The sequence below is a fragment of the Syngnathus acus genome, chromosome 2 (genome assembly GCF_901709675.1).
Source record: "Syngnathus acus chromosome 2, fSynAcu1.2, whole genome shotgun sequence".
In the NCBI taxonomy this organism is placed as follows: domain Eukaryota; kingdom Metazoa; phylum Chordata; class Actinopteri; order Syngnathiformes; family Syngnathidae; genus Syngnathus; species Syngnathus acus.
The window spans coordinates 3464809-3486788 of NC_051088.1; the positions used below are offsets into that span (position 1 = coordinate 3464809).

The following is a 21980-nucleotide window of genomic DNA, read 5'->3' on the forward strand; positions in this document are numbered from 1 at the left end:
CAATAAGGCGCACTGTCGGCTTTTGAGAAAATTTGAGGTTTTTAGGTGCGCCTTATAGTCCGGAAAATACGGTATTCTTCAAGATGACTGACGGCCTCTGGAAGGTGCTCAATTTACTGGCCAGCCACAATCTGATACTCATTTGGGTGATGTGCATATTTTCTTCTCCTTAGTGTTTCTTCACTTCTCAATAGGCGCTGCTGTTTTAATGCTGTAATTTTACCAATAGATGGTGCTGTTGAACCGTACTAGCTACACAATGAGGACATGCAGTCTCTTCCTACAAAAGGGCCTTCCTTGCAGGCCAGGACAGTCATCTTGGGGAGACCCCGCCAGGAAGATGGCAACCAACCCCAGGGACTGAGTGAGACCCACCAGCCTCGGCAAATTAGTAAAAGCCGTAGCCCTGCAAAACGCAGTTATTTTGTCAGAAGATAGACACTACAATTCCAAGAGTGCCTACTTGGGCACTATTACTGATATTAGCTGTATTAAAGTTTATCAGTCATCTTAAAACCATGAGTTTGATGCATCTTTTTATAAAAACTAGCAGCACAAGAAGTAAATGAATGGGCAATACAGCAATTCGTTAATTCTGTCAGTTGTTCGGTCAATGGCTCTTCAACTTCCTTGTTTCTCTGCAAATGTTGCTTCCTCTTTCGCTTATTGGCATGAATGTTTTTCAGGAAGAGGCTTCAAAAAGACTTGGGTAACAGTTAACACTGACAAATTAGACAGAAAATAATTCTCCCATAACGGACTTTGTGGAACGGAGCGGCCTATTTAAGTCAGTTTGGTTTCAGCTTAGAAAGATTGTGTGAGACTTGCACAAGATGGGTGAGTACAAGAGCGAAAGTAATCTACTTGCTCAAATACATCAACTTCTTATGATTTCCTATCTCTTTGCAGCACTGGTGTCTTCATTCATGGATGTTTAACAAAACTGTGCTATTTGTGGCCAGAACTGTCGATGTAGTGTAGCTACACGCTGTCTGCTTGAGTTCATTTGTATGCACATGAAATGTCGGGAGACACCAGCACCCTGTCTTGGAGGAGCATGTCTCCCACGGGCCAATCTAAGACCCTGGACATGTCCCCCACAGCAATTGCCTGCGGGAGCAGCATCTTTCCGGTGAAGATTATCAAAGTGTGTTTCCTCAGCAACAGTTTCAACCTCGGCAAGAACTTCAAACTGGTTCGGTGCGACGAAGGAATGACAGTCAGGGTATTTTACAACTATTTATGCTAACTAACTAATACTACTGTAATTTTGTTCTGTGTTGTGGGGTGGTGGGCACACGTCAAAAAGGAGCAAGCTAAGAGAAGAGTCACACGCAGAACCTTCTTGCTCTGTGGTACCAACACTGGCCACTTTTCTGCAGCGTATTGCTAATATTGATGTTTATTTACAATACTTGGCAAAAACCAAACCTACAAGTGATAATAATACCGCTCAAGATAATGGGAGCAAGTACCTGCTAGTATGATAAACTAGTGGTTAGCATTTCTATCTCACTGGTTCCAGGATTCCTCCCGCAGTCCAAAAAGATGCAACTTAGTTTATTGAAATCTCTAAGCTTTCCACAGATGTTAAAACACAATTACAGTGAACCACACTATTCAATATACCGTATTTTCCGCACTATAAGGCGCACCGGATTATAAAGCGCACAGTCAATGAATGGCCCATTTTAAAACTTTGTCCATATATAAGGCGCACCGGATTATAAGGCGCACCTTCAATGAATGGTCCATTTTAAAACTTTGTCCATATATAAGATATATACATTTGGCCCGCGGGCCGGACTTTGGACACACCTGCTGTAGTGGCTCAATATTGGTCCATATATAAGGCGCACCTGATTATAAGGCGCACTGAGCGGCTTTTGAGAAAATTTGAGGTTTTTAGGTGCGCCTTATAGTGCGGAAAATACGGTACTTTAACGCCAAATGGTAAAACAACAAAAACAATAAACATTGTTGCCACTAAGTTTATCTCACATGAAATTGAAAGAAAGAAAAGTTTTTTAGCTATATTACTAAAAATATTAAACAGCAATTTGAAAAGAGGCATCGATGCTTGTTTGCACTTGGTTTTTTTAGTTTGTTTTTAACCCTTTGTTTAAAAAAAAAAAAAAGAATCAAGTGACGAGTTGAGAAAACGCCATCTTCTGTCATAGGATGTCATCAACATTGTCCTGTCTAGTGGCCGCTTGGGTCCTGGCATAATACACACCCAGTGTTACGGTCTCCTTCTCAAGCACCTCAAGTCATCTGAGATACACTGGTTGCACCCGGACCTGACCATGACTGAACTCACACAGCGTTATGAACAGCAGCACCTGGAGGCCGAGTGGAGGTTTATATGCCTTGTTGATTGTGGTGGAGCACAATTGTTTGAAATGAAACAAGGCAACGTTTCTGCGAATGTTACATTTTCAGATATGACTTAAGGATCAGATACATTCCATCAGACTTCTTGGCAAAATTCCAAGAGGACAGAACCACCATGCTCTACTTTTACCAGCAGGTCAGTTATATATATATATTGTTTTAAAACCTTGAACTGATTAAAAAAAAAATTACAATGCTTTTAAGGTACCTAAGCGTGAGTGTGTTTAAAGGTACGCAGTGACTATATGCAGAAGTTTGCCTCTAAAGTCAGTGATGGGATGGCTCTTCAGCTTGGTTGCCTGGAGATTAGGTAGTGCATACTTCCAAGTACACACACCTCTATCAGTTTTGTTTTACATGATTAAAGAATCCCTGTCTGCACTCTTATTCTCTTATTGTGTTGGCAGGAGATTCTGCAAAGACATGAATCCAAATGGACTGGAGAAAAAATCCAACTTTGAGCTGCTAGAGTAAGTCAGTGCCCTGTGATTTGAGTATAATCTCTGACAATCTGGACGATTAACAAACATACTTATTATGCATCAATTTCAGAGAGGGTCTGATATTCTGGAATTGAGACCATTTCTCTTCTAACCTCAGACATTTTTGCTGCCATGCTCTGTCAACTGCCTGTAACAATAAGTTTAATATTGTCTGTCCAGTCTGAATCTTTGACTCATATGTTTAAGAATAAAAGCCATCATTTAGAGCACGGTGGGCAAATATTTGTGCTCAAGGGCCACATTTGATTTTTAAAGTGGACCGTTAGGATAATTTGGAAATAGGGATAGTTGCATATATATGTATATGACAAATATCTTGTCATATAGCATATTCAATTAAATATATCTTTGCAAATCATTGTTTTCTGTTTTCACATTTGCCACAACATCCTACCTTCAATGTATTTGGTATTTGCAGGTCATTCGTGACCAACAAGTTTCGGGGTAATTTATCATGATCTGACTTTTCTCCATTAGGAAAGATGTGGGACTTGACTTGTTCTTTCCAAAAGAGCTTATCAACAGTATGAAGGTAGAGATGCATCTCTCATACATCCCTAACCCTAACCTGCCACACAATGCTAATTTGTGATTTTTGACACTTGTCAGCCAAAGCAGCTGCGTCGCATGATCCGGCAGACATTTCAAGGCTACGGCACTCTGGACCAGGAACAGTGCATGGTCAAGTTCTTCAGCACGCTGGCTCAGTGTTACAGCTATACACAGGAGAGATTTGCCTGTCAGCTGGTGGTAAGTCAATGCGGAATGGAAGTGAGAAAGTATGCAACCTTCCATGGGGTATATTGTGACATCATTTACCCACCACATTAGGTACACCTTTATCAGTTTTATCAAAAATTCAGAAACATGCACAAATCAGCCTTACATATCATTATTATTGTTAATGCAATTGTGTTTGTGCACATTGCTTCACATCCTTTCTGTGACCCCTTTGTGCTTGTACAAGCCACATGGCAATATTATATATTTTTTGTGAATGATTGTTTAATCAGATTTTGGTGTATGAAGTGTACCTTATGATGTGGCTGTTGAGCGTCACATTAAAACCTTCTATTGATTCTTTTAGCTGATGTTATGAAACAACTTAAACCACTGACCCCATTTTTGCAAGTTCTGGTCTGTCGCTCATGATCCCGTTTATCATATCATGTGCAAGTTAGATTGTTGTATGTGACTGTGTGCTTCCCTAAAGCATGGTTGGCATGTAACAATAGACCTGGTCATTGGATCTGAAGGTATCAGTCAGCAAACTGACAATTCAACAGTAAGCTCAATCTCTTTCAATAAAACAAATTCCTGTTTTGTTCATCCTTCTTGATAAAAAAAAAACGTTTTTTTCCCCCCAGCCCGTCCGTCTGGCCACATTCTCTCAGGTGAGCAGTATCTCATTCTCTGCAGAGAGTGATGGCCGAGCTCTGCTCACTGTGCACATAGAGGGCACCAAGCAGGTAACTTTCCTATGAAAGTCTGGATCATGCTAAGTAATAGTGTGGTATTTGCCTAAAACAACAGTGGAGTGGTGGGAAATAATGAAATCCAAATGCTTTGTATCTTTACTTAAGTAGATTTTTCTTGTATTACACTACTGTTTGGGGTCACTTAGAAATGTCTTTATTTTCTAAATAAAATCGCGATTTTCTCAATGAGGACAACATTAAATTAATCAGGAATACACTCTATACATTGTTAATGTGGTGGATGACAATTCTGGCTGCAAACGTCTGTTTTTTCATACAATATCTACATTTCCAGCAACCATCTCTCCAGTGTTCTAATGGTCCATTGTGTTTGCTAATTGCGTTGGAAGGTTAATGGATAATTAGAAAAGCCTTGTGCGATTATGTTAGTTTTCATTGAGAATACTAAATTGTCTGGGTGACCCCAAACCTTTGAACGGTAGTGTATTTATTTTTCTGACATTTTAGCTTTTCCTCCTTACTTTTGAAAACAGAAACTGTCTGTGCTTCCTAGTCCTTTGTCAAAATAGGCCATTACTTTCTTCAACCTCTGTGGATGACATTTTAAAAACGATATAAAAGTAAAGTCAACCACTTTTGAGGTCAGGCATGAAAGAGGTTATTACCCCGCCGACGCCCAAAGGAGCATATAACAGCTCCAGCACGTCAAGACATAAGTGACGAAAAGCCGTTCATGAGCTGGGCAGATGGATAGATGGCATTGGTTAGACAGCAATGACGTGGAGAACTTTGAACCAGGGAATGTTTTTAATCTGAAAACTGAAAGTACTGCGTTTCCCCTATTATTTATTTATTTATTTATTTATTTCAAAGAATCAAAGTCTGCTTTATTGTCAATTTCTTCACATGCCAAGACACACAAAGAAATCGAAATAACGTACCCACTATCCCACGGTGACAAGACATAGTACACAATATACATACAAGAAAACAACACAAAAAAATAAAAACAAGAAGGCACAAACAATGAATAAAGAGTGGTGAATAAATAATAAATAAACAAATAACACAATAAATAAGAGGAGCAAAAATGGTGCAAGTGTGCATACAGCAGACAGTCAGAATATAGCGCAAAAGTACAGGACGCTACGCAGAAGGGGGGAGAGAGTTCAGGATCCTAACAGCCTGGAGAATGAAGCTGTTGGTGAGTCTGGTGGTGCGGGAGCGCAGGCTCCTGTACCTCTTCCCAGAGGGCAGAAGATCGAACAAAGAGTGAGCGGGGTGACTCATCACTCACAATCGTGGTCGCGAATGTAATCCATTTTGTTGTCCAGCGATCGAACATTCGCCAGAAGAATGGAAGGCACGGCCGGGCGAGCTGGGTTAGCCGCCAGCCTGGCCCGGACGCCTCCGCGCTTGCCCCTCTTCTGCCTCCTCGCACACCGCTTCCGACGCTTTCCATCCGGGGGAGGAATAGCAGGCGAGTCCGGCGACGTTTCAGAACGGAGCAGTCCGAGCTCCTTTAATGTCTCCGCATCAAAGTCCAGAACGCCACAAAACTCACTTTCGCCGATGTCGATCAGAACCTGCCTGCTGTACTTGTAGCACGACTTAGTACGACGAGACGAACACACAAAACTGTCGGACAAACACTCACCCGTACGGGCGGGACAGAGAGAGGTCGCTGCGTGTGCACGCGCCGCCATCTTTAGCATATTTATTTATTTATTTGTTTGTTTGTTTGTAAGACAATTTCCAGATTTTTGCTTTTCTGTTCACAATACAGTGGAGCCTCGGTTTTCGAACACAATCCGTTCCAGAAGGCTGTTTGAGAAGCGAATCGTTCGAATTCCGAATCATATTTTCCCATTACAAATAATGGAACAGAAATTAATCCGTTCCAAGCCAAAAACCCGCATTTTTTCATTTGCGCATTTTTGTCCAATCGCGCAACTGCAGCGCAACGCCGAACGCGCAACCGTAGCGCGTCGCCGACCGCGCCACTGCACCGCGCTGGTCGCATTATTGTGACAGAGCCGTCGCTGAAATTTAGAAAATATTTTAAAAGTCCTGCTGTACTTTCCAAAATTTAAGAGGACATCAGCGCGCAGGGAGCTTAATTTTGTCCGATCGCGCAACTGCAGCGCACCGCCGAACGCGCAACCGTAGCGCGCCACCCACCGCGCAACTGCACTGCGCTGGTCGCATTATTGTGACAGAGCGGTCGCTAAAATTTTGATAATATTTTTAAAGTCCTAATGTACTTTCCAAAATTTAAATGGACCCCAGTGCGCAGGGAGCTTAATTTGGTCCGATCGCGTAACCGCAGCGCGCCGGGCGCTCAGTGTTGCATTGCTTTAGGAGCGTCTTTGTGTTTTAGGATGGCTTTACTGCTCCCACTTGCTTCCTTTGGAGGCATGATTAGAGTTGATGCAATCCTCAGAGTAACGAGAACGTAATAACGAACGGAGTCAGTTGGCATGCGGGTCCTCTCGGCTCATCCCGCGAGGTTCGACAACCGAATTTCGTCCGACATCCGAAGCAAAAAAATCTCGAATTTTTTGTTCGAATACCGATTTGTTCGAGAACCGGGACGCTCGAAAACCGAGGCTCCACTGTATTTGTAAATCCATGGTGGGAACTTATTGTTTTGATAGCATAAGTCAAGCCAAAGCTAGGCATGGCTTTTCTCTTTTCTTTATGTCAGTACGAGCAATCGAGCGCTATTAAGTTATTGAAAAAGATAAACTCATTTGTATGCATATTTTTGTTGATGTGCCAAGTTCCTTCCTTCCTTCCACCTATCCATCCATCCATCCATCCATCCATCCTTCCACCGCTTATGGTCGCGGGGGCAGCAGCTTCAACAGAAAGTTGTGTTAAGTTATCAAATAATAGTTGAGAGTAAAATTATTTTTTCACATCTTACTTTTGAACTTATGTACATTTCAGAGTTTGTACTTGTAAAATTTATTTCAGTTCTGGAGTTTGAGTTTATTTTTGAGTCTTCTTTTGTGTCTGCACCTTTTTAAAACGCTTTTCATCTTGCTTTTCCTTTTTTAACACACTGTGAGCGTTGCAGGACTTGACAGGCACACAGCCAAAGTGCTTTGGCCTCCAAGTGTTAAGCACTAAATATCCTGTTCCACCCCACAGCCTCTGTCAGTGAGTACGGAGTCAATGGCTGTAGCAGAAAACATGGCCAACCTAATTGATGGCTTCTGTCAGATCGAGTGCTCTCCCCCTCAGGGTTCGCTCATGAGCAGGCCTAGAAAAGGTGCACATTTGAAATAGTGGCCAAAATGAAGAAGTCATTCAAAAGCATGTGGCACATTTGATAAACTCATTTACCATTTATTCTTGCAGTGAGATCGAAACTGCCTGACATTCCAAAACAGTGAGTTAACCCTTTTTCAGCTGTTGTAAAATAAAGGTGCATTGTATTGAGAAAGACTGTTTTTACTTTTCTGGCTGATATTTTAAATTGCTACAGTATACAAACATCAGTTTAATTAAATTAATTACACCCTATTTTTTTGGGGGGGGGGGGCTTATTTTAATTATAAGCAAATGCATAAGAAGAAACACTTACTAGCTGAATTTTCAGTGGTCTTTTTTTGATCTCATCCTAATAAATGCTTTTCAATCTCTTTTAGCATTGATTCGAATGGACCCAATAGAGGTTTGATACTAAACTTGAACACTTGCAATAAATTAGTATGCATACGCAGTAAACATACACAAGCACACTTTGACATTTCTGTCTTCTGTCTACAGGTTCAGACATTTATGTTGAGATTCCTGAGAATACAACAGACCCATGTGGTGAGTCAGGTTCCCCCAAATAATACCAGAAAATAAGAATGTGGCCCGATCATTAAAAAAAACATATTTGTACATTCAGAGAAGCATAGGATCTCCCGAGCTGATGTAAATGTAGGTCAGATCCTGGGTGAGGGTTTCTTTGGAGAGGTTCATGATGGTGTGTATAAAAGCAAGGTAAGTTGAGCCGCGCTGAATGACGACACTGCATAGCCTGCGTTTTGCAATCAATTCATTGCTTTTACTGTGTCTGTGTTTAAAGACAGGCAAGACGATCCAAGTAGCCATCAAAACCTGTAAGGACTGCTCAGCAGATGTGAAGGAAAAGTTTCTCAGTGAAGCTGGTTCGCTTGTTCACATTCCGAGATACATACAAACAAATAAATCACATACATAAATGCCTGAATTGTTTATTAAATTGCAGGGCTGATGAAAAATTTGGACCACCCCCACATTGTGCGCCTGATTGGAGTAATTAATATTGATCCGGTCTGGATTGTCATGGAACTCTGTCAATATGGAGAGGTGAGCATGCATGTTTAGACCTTGATGTTGGGTTTCCTCACAAATTGCATGTTAGTGCTGGAAGATTGATTGATTATGGTCATGGCATGTAATGGGCATGTTGTATATTTCCCCATCATACCATGAGGACAAACTTGTGAATTCAAAGGCTAGATTTGATTTTTAAAGCAAAACAGATGTGCCAAGTATTTTTTAGATAGGGTTGAAAAAAAGATTGAAACATGTATGTAAAATTGTTGATTTAATAATAATACAGAAATACATCATTCTCATTGGATGGTTTAACAAATGGATAAACATTATTAAAAGGCTCTTGATAATGTAAATGCTCAGATTAAAGAACCAAAAAAGTCCAAGATGGGAAACCACTTTACCAATCTGTTGTTAAATACTTCTGGGCATGAGACAGAATAAGGGAGTTCTCAATAGACATGTTGATGAACAAAAGATAAAGGGAGCGGTGATGGGCAGGTTTGGTGTCTGAAGGTCGGATGGCGGTGGAGTCTGCAAACAGGAAGGAAATGGCTGCGGCGAACAGTGACGTGAGACGAAAACGAGCAGAGGCGGGTGCCCACATGTTGACTATATTCATGGAAGTGTTGAAAGAGCAAAGAATCAAGCGGCAGAAGTTAAGAAATGCCTAATGTTGTCAGGACTTAAAGGGTAGAGTTAAAAAAAACTTTGGGTTATCTTGTGGCGGTGGCAGATGATTGGATTGATAGCAGAACAGTGATTAGGCCGACAGGCAGAAAGCTCACCGGGCGGGCAAAAGAAGACAAAGAGGAACATAAGGAGAGGAGACGGGCGATAAAGGAGGAGGCGGCTAAAGCCACAAAGAGAGTGGGTGATGAGTTGGTCTAAAAGTAGCCGAAAGGGAGTTTCAAAGATTGGCTGGTGTCGAGCTTGGAAGGATTTTCAACAGGTTAGGGTGATTAAAAGCAGTGATGGAAATGTAGTCATAAGTGATCAGAGCGTGTCGTGTAGCTGGAAGGATGAATTTTTGGATTAGATGAATGTGGTAGCGTGTCCGCCCTGAGACTGGAAGGTTGTGGGTTCAAACCCCGGCCGGGTCATACCAAAGACTATAAAAATGGGACCCATTGCCTCCCTGCTTGGCACTCAGCATTAAGGGTTGGAATTGGGGGGTTAGATCACCAAATGATTCCCGAGCGCGGCACCGCTGCTGCTCACTGCTCCCCTCTCCCCCAGGGTATGGATCAAAATCACACAGGGATGGGTTAAATGCAGAGGACAAATTTCACCACACCCAGATGTGTGTGTGAAGATCATTGGGACTTTAACTTTAACTTAAATTTAACTTTAAAATGAAAGACAAATAAGAATAAGGCGGTGGAAACTGAAACATGATGAAGTGAGAAAAGTCGTGAAGAGAATCAACAAGAAAAATTCCTGAGGGGAAATGCCTGAGGAGGTGTGGAAAAAATTGTAGGAAAGGGCAAATATGCACAGCAACTGTTCTGTTGTGTGTATTTAGTACGAGACAGTATCAACTCCATCTTGAGTGTGAGACTACATCAAGGAAAGGCTCTAAGGCTCTTCTTGTGTTCTTCTTGTGCTTCAGTGATGGACAGATTGACTAATGAGGATAAGTACCGTATTTTCCGCCCTAAAAGGCGCACCTAAAAACCTAAAATTTTCTCAAAAGCCGACAGTGCGCCTTATAGGCCAGTGCGCCTTATATATGGATCAACTGATGAATTTGTTGATCCATACTGGTTGTACACAGTGCTCTGCCAAAATGTTTCAGTACGTTTTAGTACGACTAATAAATTACAAGGTCGCATCGCTTCCCAGCATTACGGCAACTGTAGTCAGGGGGCGTCACCGAATAGCTGTTGTACCCGCGAGGCTATTTCCTGTCAAAATAGGCTGCTCTGTTAATGTTTCGAGTAAATCTACGGATCGATATGGAAGGGAAACATAGGTAAGTAGTACCAATGCGTTAGATCGAACTTTAGTCAGTTCCGATCATTTTATAGGAGATCGTTTGAGAAACGCGATTGTTTACACTTTGCTGAGGCTCATGGGAGATTGCGAGGTGAGGCTCGTGAGACTTTGCGGATGGCTAATGCTATTGCGATAGCTGCTATACGTACCAGGCTATTTCATGTCAAAATAGGCTGCTCTGTTAATGTTTCGAGTAAATCTACGGATCGATATGGAAGGGAAAACATAGGTAAGTAGTACAAATGCGTTGGATCGAACTTTAGTCAGTTCCGATCATTTTATAGGAGATCGTTTGAGAAACGCGATTGTTTACACTTTGCTGAGGCTCATGGGAGATTGCGAGGTGAGGCTCGTGAGACTTTGCGGATGGCTAATGCTATTGCGATAGCTGCTATACGTACCAGGCTATTTCATGTCAAAATAGGCTGCTCTGTTAATGTTTCGAGTAATCTACGGATCGATATGGAAGGGAAACATAGGTAAGTAGTACAAATGCGTTGGATCGAACTTTAGTCAGTTCCGATCATTTTATAGGAGATCGTTTGAGAAACGCGATTGTTTACACTTTGCTGAGGCTCATGGGAGATTGCGAGGTGAGGCTCGTGAGACTTTGCGGATGGCTAATGCTATTGCGATAGCTGCTATACGTACCAGGCTATTTCATGTCAAAATAGGCTGCTCTGTTAATGTTTCGAGTAAATCTAAAGATCGATATGGAAGGGAAACATAGGTAAGTAGTACCAATGCGTTAGATCGAACTTTAGTCAGTTCCGATCATTTTATAGGAGATCGTTTGAGAACGCGATTGTTTACACTTTGCTGAGGCTCATGGGAGATTGCGAGGTGAGGCTCGTGAGACTTTGCGGATGGCTAATGCTATTGCGATAGCTGCTATACGTACCAGGCTATTTCATGTCAAAATAGGCTGCTCTGTTAATGTTTCGAGTAAATCTACGGATCGATATGGAAGGGAAACATAGGTAAGTAGTACCAATGCGTTGGATCGAACTTTAGTCAGTTCCGATCATTTTATAGGAGATCGTTTGAGAAACGCGATTGTTTTACACTTTGCTGAGGCTCATGGGAGATTGCGAGGTGAGGCTCGTGAGACTTTGCGGATGGCTAATGCTATTGCGATAGCTGCTATACGTACCAGGCTATTTCATGTCAAAATAGGCTGCTCTGTTAATGTTTCGAGTAAATCTACGGATCGATATGGAAGGGAAACTTAGGTAAGTAGTACCAATGCGTTGGATCGAACTTTAGTCAGTTCCGATCATTTTATAGGAGATCGTTTGAGAAACGCGATTGTTTACACTTCGCTGAGGCTCGTGAGACTTTGCGGATGGCTAATGCTATTGCGATAGCTGCTATACGTACCAGGCTATTTCATGTCAAAATAGGCTGCTCTGTTAATGTTTCGAGTAAATCTACGGATCGATATGGAAGGGAAACATAGGTAAGTAGTACCAATGCGTTAGATCGAACTTTAGTCAGTTCTGATCATTTATAGGAGATCGTTTGAGAAACGCGATTGTTTATAGAGGGCTCGTTGGTTATTGGCTAGTGGATGCATACCGCAACCCTAGTCAACCTCAGTTTGATGCAGTATAGCTTCTATTTTATGCGCCTTATAACCCGGTGCGCCTTATATATGGACAAAGTTTTAAAATGGGCCGTTCATTGAAGGTGCGCCTTATAACCCGGTGCGCCTTTTAGGGCGGAAAATACGGTATACACTGAGAATTTTAGACACAAAGTTGGAGAAGCCAGAATGAGAAGTTTTGAACATCTGCAGAGGCGTGGCAGTGGCTATAATAGTAGAAAAATTCTGGAAATAGAGTCGTTAGATTGAACTAAAGAGGAAGACCAAAGAGGAGCTTCATGAATGGGTAGAGTTCGAGCAGAAGGATGGGGCGGAATGGAATAAAATGATTTTCTGTGGCAAACGCTAAATAGCGTTAAGATGAAAGGGAAAGAAGAGGGTAGATGGACAATTTTCAGAATAAAGTGGACACACTGCACATGACTCTCAAAGACAGCCATGGTAATGAACCATTATCTGATTTAAAGCAATAGTTTTCAGATTGTGTTACGTAAAACTCAGCGTAATGATCTCTAATCAAATTTTCTGTGGAAAGAAATTTGCCTAATCCAGAAACAATGTTCTGAAAAAGTATCAAAGACTCACCTTTGAGGCTACTCACTCTTATACACTGGCGTGCATGGCTTGAATTTGAAATTGTATTTGTCCCACCTGAGGACTGGGGGATGCTCTTTTCTCTATGAGGTGGGCCACCTATCCGCAGAACTCTACCCAATAAACTACGAACGTTTCATTTCATGTTTGTATGTGTTTATGATGTCAGCTGGGGAAATACCTGAAGGAGCAGAAATATATCTTGACAACTGAAACATTAATCCTATACTGTCTGCAAATCTGCAAAGCCTTGTGTTATCTTGAGGGCCTCAACATGGTGCACAGGTACGTGCAGAAGACCTTTTCCCCTCTATGTGGCCCGTTAAATTTATTGTGCATTCCACCATGCTTATGTAGAGATATAGCAGTGAGAAACATCCTTGTGGCATCTTCTGACTGTGTCAAGCTCGGTGACTTTGGTCTGTCTCGTTACATCGATGACCAAGAGTATTACAAAGGTACACACATATTCACAAGCGTAAAGATTTAGTCCGCCATTCTTCAATCGTTTGAAATTTCTCTCCTTTATTTCACAGCATCTGTTTCGCGAATGCCAATCAAGTGGATGGCGCCAGAATCCATCAACTTTCGTCGGTTCACCATTGCCAGTGATGTCTGGATGTTTGGTTAGAGACCCGCTCATGCAACTTTTATTGATAAACACAAATGTTTAAAATACATTATTTGGATATCTAATTCTGTGTTGTAGATGAAATAGTATACGTCGACCATTTGGTTTACCATTACTATGACCAAAATGATCAGTGTTGCATTATCACGACCCTAATAAGGATAAGCGATTAAGAGTGAATGAATGAATGAATGAATGAATGAACGAACGAACGAACGAACGAACGAACGAACGAACGAACGAACGAACGAACGAATGAATGAATGAATGAATGAATGAATGAATGAATGAATGAATGAATGATAGTTGTTCTATTCTGAAATAGTATGTCACCAACAACTCTATGCACATTGCACGTTAGCAACCAAACCGAATTTTCATGCTTGGGCATGTAAGAAGTTCTTCAAGGTCATGTACTAGAATGACTTGAATGACAGTTCCAAAGGAATTCTGGTCTATCAATCACCTAAATTCCACTGACATGCTTTCCCATGGAGAGAGCTCTGAGTTACGAGCCGTACAGATCAGCCAAAATATTTCCAGATATGATCTGTCCGGAATCGGTTTACAGAGCCATATCAGAATAAACTTTATTGTGCATGCCAAACAGGGAATTTGACTCCGGTTGAGCTCACCCTCTGTACAACATTCAGGTAACTAACAACATTTAAGTGACGAGAGCAGAATCTTATTACACAGTGATGACACTGAGTCTCTATGAGTGGTGTAAGTTCATCAGAGCGACAGCCTGGGGGAAGAAGCTGTGTCTGTGTCTGCTGGTTTTGGCGTACAGCGCTCCGTAACGCCATTAGTTGAACAGACTGTGTCCTGGGTGAGAAGGGTCTGCAGATGTTACTTGCACGTTTCCTGGTCCTGGACAGGTACAAGTCTTGGATAGATGGGAGGTTGGTCCCGATGATCTTTTCCACAGACCTGATTGTCCGTTGCAGTCTGTGCTTGTCTTGTTTGGTAGCCGATCCAAACCAGACAGTGATGGAGGTGCAGAGGATAGACTGGATGATGGCAGTGTAGAAGGTCTTCAGCAACTCCTGTGGCAGGTTGAACTTCCTGAGCTGTCTCAGAAAATACAACCTCTGCTGGGCCTTCTTCCGGATGGAGTCTATGTGGCCGGTCCATTTCATGTCCCGGGAGATTGTGGAGCCCAGGAACTTGAAGGTGTCTGTGGTGGGAGTAGCATTACTGAGGATGGTGAGGGGTGAAAGTGGTGAAGGGTCTCTCCTGAAGTCCACTGTCATCTCCACAGTCTTGAGCGGGTTCAGCTCCAGGTGGTTTTGGCTGCACCAGTGGACTAGCTGCTCCACCTCCTGTCTATACGCAGTCTCGTCACCGTCCCGGATCAGTCCTATGAGAGTGGTGTCGTTCGCATACTTCTGGAGCTTCACAGGAGAGTCCCCTGAGGAGCAATCGTTGGTGTAGAAAGAGAAGAGTAATGGGGAGAGTACACACCCCTGGGGGTTGCGAGTGCTGGTGGTCCAGGTGTCGGTCGGATGTGATGGTCCCCAGCCTCACATGCTGTCCCCTGTTGGTCAGGAAGCTGGTGATCCACTGACAAGTGGAGGCAGGCACCGCGAGCTGGGTGAGCTTCTGGTGGAGGATATTGGGAGCGATGGTGTTGAACGCCGAGCTGAAGTCCACAAACAGGATCCTGGCGTACTGTCTAGGTGTAGTGCAGTCCCATGTTGACCGCATCATCCACCGACCTGTTTGCCCGGTAGGCAAACTGCAGGTGGCTCAACACTAGCCTCTCAAAGGATTTCATGACCACAGATGTCAGGGCGACGGGTCTGTAATCATTCAATCCTGTGATGGCGGGCTTCTTGGTACGATGGTGTGGCTTTTGAAGCACGAGGGCACCTCACACAGCTCCAGGGAATGGTTGAAGATCCGTGTAAAGGTGGGTGCCAGCTGTTCAGCACAGACTTTCAGGTAGGAGGGGGACACGCCGTCTGGGCTTGGTGCCTTCCTGACCTTCTGTCTCCAGAACATCTGACACACCAAAACTTGTTTGTTGTGTAGACTATACTGTATATCATGTATGACGTTGACAGTCATAATGGCCCTCCGAAGGAAACTATGATTACGATGTGGCCCGTGACAAAAATGAGTTTGAGTTTATTTAGAGTAGCAACTTGTATGTCATACAAGTTAGTTATCAAATAACTATAACATAAATAACAAGTTTATCGAACCATCTGTGTCACTCCAAATCATTAAATCTCTTGACTCCGGAAGTCAGTGAATGGAACTCATTGTCAGTGAGGCTCTAATTATTCCACAGCCATAGTGCGCCCTCATGCGTTTTAAAGTGAAAATAACATGTGACGTGATCAACTATACTAGTAAGTAAGTAGTGTGTTAATGATCAAGTAAAAATTTGTGAATAATTACACATATAAGTAACTCCTGAGTATAAGTCGCCCCCCCACCCAAACTATGAAAAAAACACGACTTATAGTCCGAAAAATACGGTATTTAAATTTAGAACTGTCTTTCTAAGGTCAAACTCTTCAATTTGTCGTTTGACATAAAATATACTTCCACACAAAATTCTAATGTCTGTAAAGTTTTTCATGCCAAACCATAAAGAACAAAAGGAATGTACAGTAAGAGACATTACTGCTTATTTGCTCCGAGGTGTAAAAGAACTCTCAAACTTCAATGTGCCCATTTAATGCCATTGGGGCCTTCGGCTTTCCCGAGCAGTCACTGGAGTGTTTGCCACAGGATCCAGGAGCAACTGAACTGGTTCCGTTTAAACAGCCGTAAAAACACGCCTGGGGAGCTTATGCATATTTATTATTCTTTTGAAAAGAAAGTACTTGGGAAACATGTTTGGCAACAGTTGTACCAGCTCAAGGAGCCAGGGAAGAACTGTTTACAATCCCTTTTGTTTCTTTGAGATATGATCAGTGTCATCAGTCCAGCAGGAAATGTGGAAATGTGATTTTGGCAACTGCGGTGCTGAACATCCCAATGTCTGAGTGGAATGTGTCCACCCTCATGCCTCTCACTGAAACTGTCACGTATTATATCTCAGCCAAATGCAGAATGAGCACAAGTCCCTTGCTGAAAGCCCTTCAGCCATAGCTGGTATGGAGCTAGCTAACATGTGTTCCAGCCGGATGATAATCTTCAACCTGTGGCAGGAAGAAGTTGCAGCCATGTCCTTATGAACATTTTTCTCCAGAGACAGATGTGGTTCTAATCTCCTAATTAGATGAAAATCTGTACCGACGCTTTGAAACAATTATCATCGGGTGGAAACACGACCAATTCTTCAAACACCCAAAATGATGCACAGTATGCATTACAGCTCTTTGTTCAGCAAAAACAGATGGTACTGAAGACAAACAATACCTCTTTGCAGGACCAGGAGCCGTGAAACATGCAAGCACTATGCATGGACCATCTGGACAATTTCCTAAAGCATGACGTGCATCTCGGCTTCCCGAGAAAACCATCCAGGTCGCCTAGATCAGCAAAGTTTAGATGTCACTCAAATATGGACGATTAGTTAATTTATCAAGACGGTCACTCATTTAATTTCATTTATTATATTTTTTGGTAGGCGGCTCGGTGGCGCGCTGGCTAGGACGTCCGCCTCACAGTAAGGAGGGTGCGGGTTCGATTCCACCTCCGGCCCTCCCTGTGTGGAGTTTGCATGTTCTCCCCGTGTCCGCGTGGGTTTTCTCCGGGCACTCCGGTTTCCTCCCACATCCCCAAAAACATGCTTGGTAGGCCGATTGAGCGCTCCAAATTGCCCCTAGGTGTGAGTGCGTGTGCGGATGGTGTTTGTCTCTGTGTGCCCTGCGATTGGCTGGCAACCGGTTCAGGGTGTCCCCCGCCTACTGCCCGATGACAGCTGGGATAGGCTCCGGCGAGCCCGCGACCCCCGTGGGGATAAAGCGGTACAGAAAATGGATGGATGGATGGATGGATGGATATTTTTTGGTTTGCTCACGTTAATAAACAGTAGTAAGATTTTTTTTCAGAGAAAAGCCTAATGGCACTGTTGATGTACAATACGGGACCGTGGTGGCTGCTGAAGGCGGGAACCACCATTTTAGGGGCAGGAATAGAGAATGGAGCTGATCCACCTACCAAGCCACATCATCCACTCACAATTGGGAAAATTGTGGTTCCACCAAGAATCGTGGCAGTGAAAAAGCACAAGTTGTTTTATCACCGAGTGCGAGTGCGGATGGTTGCTCGTCTCTGTGTGCCCTGCGATTGGCTGGCAACCAGTTCAGGGTGTCCCCCGCCTACTGCCCGATAATCATCATAGTGCAAAAAATATAATAAATGAAATTAAATGAGTGGCCGTCTTGATAAATTAACTAATCGTCCATGTTTGAGTGTTTACTGATGGAAGCTCTTAAGATCAGGGACAGGAAAAGAGTTAAGATTCTATACTCTGTGTTACTGCTAGGAAAAGGGAAATGCAATCTGAATAATTCAAAACAACGTAAACAAAAGTTTTAATACCACGATCAGGTGAAGCATTGTGGAAACATGGGCCTTAGCACATAGTGGAAAAAAAGCACTGTTTGAAATTGCAGCCGTTTTCCTGTCTAATAGTCCCTGCAGTCCCTCGACACATGTAAACCAGGATGTGTGTGTGTGTGTGTGTGTTGTGTGTGTGGTGTGTGTGTGTGTGTGGTGTGTGTGTGTGTGTGTGTGCGTGTGTGTGTGTCCTGTTCAGGTGTGTGTGTGTGGGAGATCTTCTCCATGGGCCAACAACCATTCTTCTGGTTGGAAAATGGACAGGTGATCATCCAGCTGGAGTCCGGCACCCGACTTCCCAAGCCGTTGTCGTGTCCGCCCATTGTCTACTCTCTACTGACCAGCTGCTGGGCCTATGAGCCGTGCATCCGTCCCAGCTTCAGCCATCTCATGTGCTCCCTGAGGTACTAAGTTTCTTACTACAACTCACTGCTGACATTGTAACAAAAAGATGAATTGCCTTTTGGCCTCGCAGTATACGAGGTGGAATGAGAGCTGACTCACTGCATGAGACCGAAAAACAAGCTTATTCAAGCAGAACTAAATTTATGTTGTAAAAATGTGGATATAATCAGGGCCCAGAGTACACATAAGTGGCACGCATAAGCGCTGAAATATTGAGCTCCTGTTCAAATTTGTCATTGCAAAGTCAAGTCAGCCAGCACAAGGGTTGCTTCAGAGGGCCAAATTCAAAATGAATGCTAAGTAAAGCTTTGATATCCATGTACAGTCCTACTTGCTGTGCTTTTATTTTATTTCATAGAGCGTGTGATTCAAAATGCACGCATGTCGAAGGTTTTTACATTCCATTGGTTGACCATGAGATTCTATACGCTGTCTCTTGAAGCTCATCCAGGATGTCAGTGGGTCAGAAAAGAAAATGAGCACTAAACAGCAACCTCAGATGTTTGAAATTGTTGAAAACTGTTTTTCCTTCAAACTACTGGCGGAGCTAGGATTTCTCCTTGGGGAGGGCAATTGGAGGAGGCCAATGACATTTTTACATATTCAAAAAATTCTTAAAAAAAACCCTGATCAAGATTCAATATATGCTCCCTTCCGGAGTTGGGTGGAAGTGTGGGGAAAAAAATTCAGGAAAATTGTGAACTACATAAATATCAATTATCTGGTCTGGCACCAAGCATAATTTAGGGGCGACCAGTGCCCCAACGCCACCCCTCTAGTTCTGCCACTGTTGAAATGACCTAAGGTGAATGGTACAAAATATTTATTATGAAAACTCATTGTGCTTGGATGAAAGGGACATTCTCAAAATTGAAGAGGCAGGAACACTTCACTGCATCACTTCTAGCTCGCCACTGGACTATGACCACTCTGAGCCTCCCCCAAAGGTGTTGTATCGACACGAGAAGGCACATTTACATCGATCAGTGCTTTAAACAACTAATAAATCATCTCATGTGATCTCTCATCAGCCGTCCAGAGTACCCCCCGACTGGTGCCATATCTCACATGCTCAGGTTTGCTCCACACGTGTCCATAAATTGCAGTGCGTTGCTCACTCACACACACTGTTATGCGCAAACAATATTGTGCATCGTGTTGCATTGTGTGTGTGTGTGTGTGTGTGTGTGTGTGTGTGTGTGTGTGTGTGTGTGTGTGTGTGTGTGTGTGTGTGTGTGGTGTGTGTGTGTGTGTGTGTGTGTGTGTGTGTGTGTGTGTGTGTGTGTGTGTGTGTGTGTGTGTGTGTGTGTGTGTGTGTGTGTGTGTGTGTGTGTGTGTGTGTGTAGGGAACCTGGGATGTGCCATTTATGGAGAAAGAGCAAGAACAAATTGATGACACTCTACAAAAGCAAAAAAGAGAGATGGTCGCGGATAGACAGTGGCTAGAGCAGGAGGAGCAGCAACTGGTGATGCACTCACACGCACACACGCACGCACACACACACACATGTTCACACACACATATTCAAATGGATGTTATGTTTGTCTTGCAGGATCCTGCTGTGCGACAAGCCTCAAATGCAAAGGTGTAATATTTGTTTTGACTATCCATCCATCCATCTTCTGTACCGCTTTGTCCCCACGGGGGTTCCGGGCGTGCTGGAGCCTATCCCAGCAGTCATTGGGCAGTAGGCGGGGGACACCCTGAACAGGTTACTAGCCAATCGCAGGGCACAGAGAGACAAACAACCAGCCGCACTTGCACTCACACCTAGGGGCAATTTGGAGTGCTCAATCGGCCTACCGTGCATGTTTTTGGGATGTGGGAGGAAACCGGAGTGCCCGGAGAAAACCCACATGGGCACGGGGAGAACATGCAAACTCCACACAGGGAGGTGGAATCGAACCCGCAACCTCCTAACTGTGAGGCGAACGGCTCCTCCAAAATTGTTTTTCTAAATAGTATCGTGCTCAACAGTTAAACCTGTTGGAATTCAAGCGCACCCTCTGTATTATTTTAATGAGTAAACAGTTCAAGCTGCTTTGCAAAACACACAAGTCAACACCGCCTGATCAGATATTTTTTTATTTTCCAGCTTCAGTGAAAAATCCAATCTGATGGTAAGTGTTCTTGCTGTTCTAAATGGTAATCGGGAGGTAGGTAGTATGTAAAATAAATAACGTGCGCTGTGTTCAAGGTTCTCCACCAACAACCTCGGCGTCTCCTGACGTCACATTGGTAAACCATAATCTCCTCTCTCAGTTGGCCCAATGATTGAATCAAATTTCTATTCTGATTGGATTATAAAGTCAATTGCAACAGAAGATCTGTGTTTTAGTGTTGTCCCACAGCTGAATTGGACCGATCAGATGATCAGGTTTACTCAAGTGTCATGGCTCTAGTCAGACAGGTGGTGCAGCTGAAGAATGAGGTCAACATGCTGCCTGCCACAGAGTACCCCAACGCTGTCAGAGTAAGTGTGCACCTCCTTTGAGTCGCTTTACATTGACGTAACTTGGAAGCCCGCTCGGTATTTACCTCCTGCTCGTTCCGCACCATCCAGGCGGTTGGTGTCACTCTGCGAAGCCTCATCCAACACGTTGATGATGTCATGCCTTCCCTGGACGGCTCAGTTGCAAACGAGGTAGTGTGTCTCTTGGTTTCCCTTCTGTTCACAGTCAAACTGCTGACAAATTCATTTTTCAATGTAAAATGCCCACTTTTAGACATGTCTTGTCCTCTTTTTTGTGCTCATCTTGTTGACCTTTCCCAGATCACAGGCACAAAGAAGCTGCTGAACAAGGATTTGGGGGAGTTGATCAATAAAATGAGATTGGCCCAGCAGAACTCAGTGACAACGCTGAAACAGGAGTGCCAACGACAGATGCTGGCTGCCGCACACACGCTGGCACTGAACTCCAAGAACCTACTGGATGCAGTGGACCAGGCCCGTGCCAGGGCCAACCTGGTCAAGCAGAGACAGGATGAAAACAGATCAGGGGATTAAGGGGTGGTCCACTATTGTAGTCTTGAATATGAGGCCCATAGTACATTAAAAAAGAGGAGTATGTGATGTAGAAATGAAGATTTGTCTGAACTGAATTTTAATGTTTGATTAAAATTGGATATTACCACAAAAGTTAGGTTCCGAAATCATTGTGCTCGCTGATTGTGACCCGAAACGGAACGGCACTCAGTTAGCCTCGAAAACGTGCTGTTGCCGGACAAAAGAAAAGGAGCAAGTCTTTGTGTTAAACATTTGTACGGCATGCTCAGTCACCACCGTAAAGCTGGCACAGAGACATGTTTGCAAAACACTTCCGCCCCTCCTCAGTCTGTCCTTTTCTTAGTAACTTTCTCCTTCCTCGTTCTTCGTCCACAAAATGGGCGTCACTCTTAATCATGCACACAGCAGAAACATTTCGCAGTAGGCAATGGAATTATTTTGCTTGTTTGTCTCCCTAGTGAAACTATACTTCAAAAGCAAAAGACTACATGTGCATTTAAACAGTTGCATCTGTGAGAGTCACTAATTATACTTTATAAGAGTCTTATGGCCTGGAGCTAG

The 21980-nt window shown here is 43.3% G+C and overlaps 1 protein-coding gene across 4 annotated transcripts; it reads left to right on the plus strand.

Moving 5' to 3' along the window:
* Positions 1-257: 257 nt before the first annotated feature.
* On the plus strand, positions 258-21551 carry LOC119137747 (protein-tyrosine kinase 2-beta-like). 4 transcript variants are annotated; one of them, XM_037277274.1, is made up of 31 exons: positions 305-391; positions 687-837; positions 910-1225; positions 2181-2359; positions 2443-2530; positions 2625-2704; positions 2802-2864; positions 3375-3429; positions 3507-3647; positions 4111-4182; positions 4265-4366; positions 7493-7613; positions 7703-7733; positions 7993-8018; positions 8114-8161; positions 8241-8335; positions 8421-8502; positions 8583-8683; positions 13021-13136; positions 13209-13309; positions 13388-13477; positions 18206-18410; positions 19268-19358; positions 19443-19487; positions 19758-19877; positions 19965-19999; positions 20509-20532; positions 20610-20650; positions 20751-20885; positions 20976-21056; positions 21186-21551. In XM_037277274.1, the coding sequence occupies exons 3-27, from the start codon at positions 1022-1024 to the stop codon at positions 20528-20530; spliced, it is 2313 nt and encodes a 770-aa protein (XP_037133169.1). In that variant the 5' UTR covers positions 305-391; positions 687-837; positions 910-1021; the 3' UTR covers positions 20531-20532; positions 20610-20650; positions 20751-20885; positions 20976-21056; positions 21186-21551. The 4 variants fall into 4 exon arrangements, with proteins under 4 accessions (XP_037133167.1, XP_037133168.1, XP_037133169.1 ...); XM_037277275.1 differs by having other exon boundaries at positions 1104-1225; XM_037277272.1 differs by lacking the exon at positions 687-837 and having other exon boundaries at positions 258-391; positions 1104-1225; positions 19965-19997; positions 20508-20532.
* Positions 21552-21980: the final 429 nt, after the last annotated feature.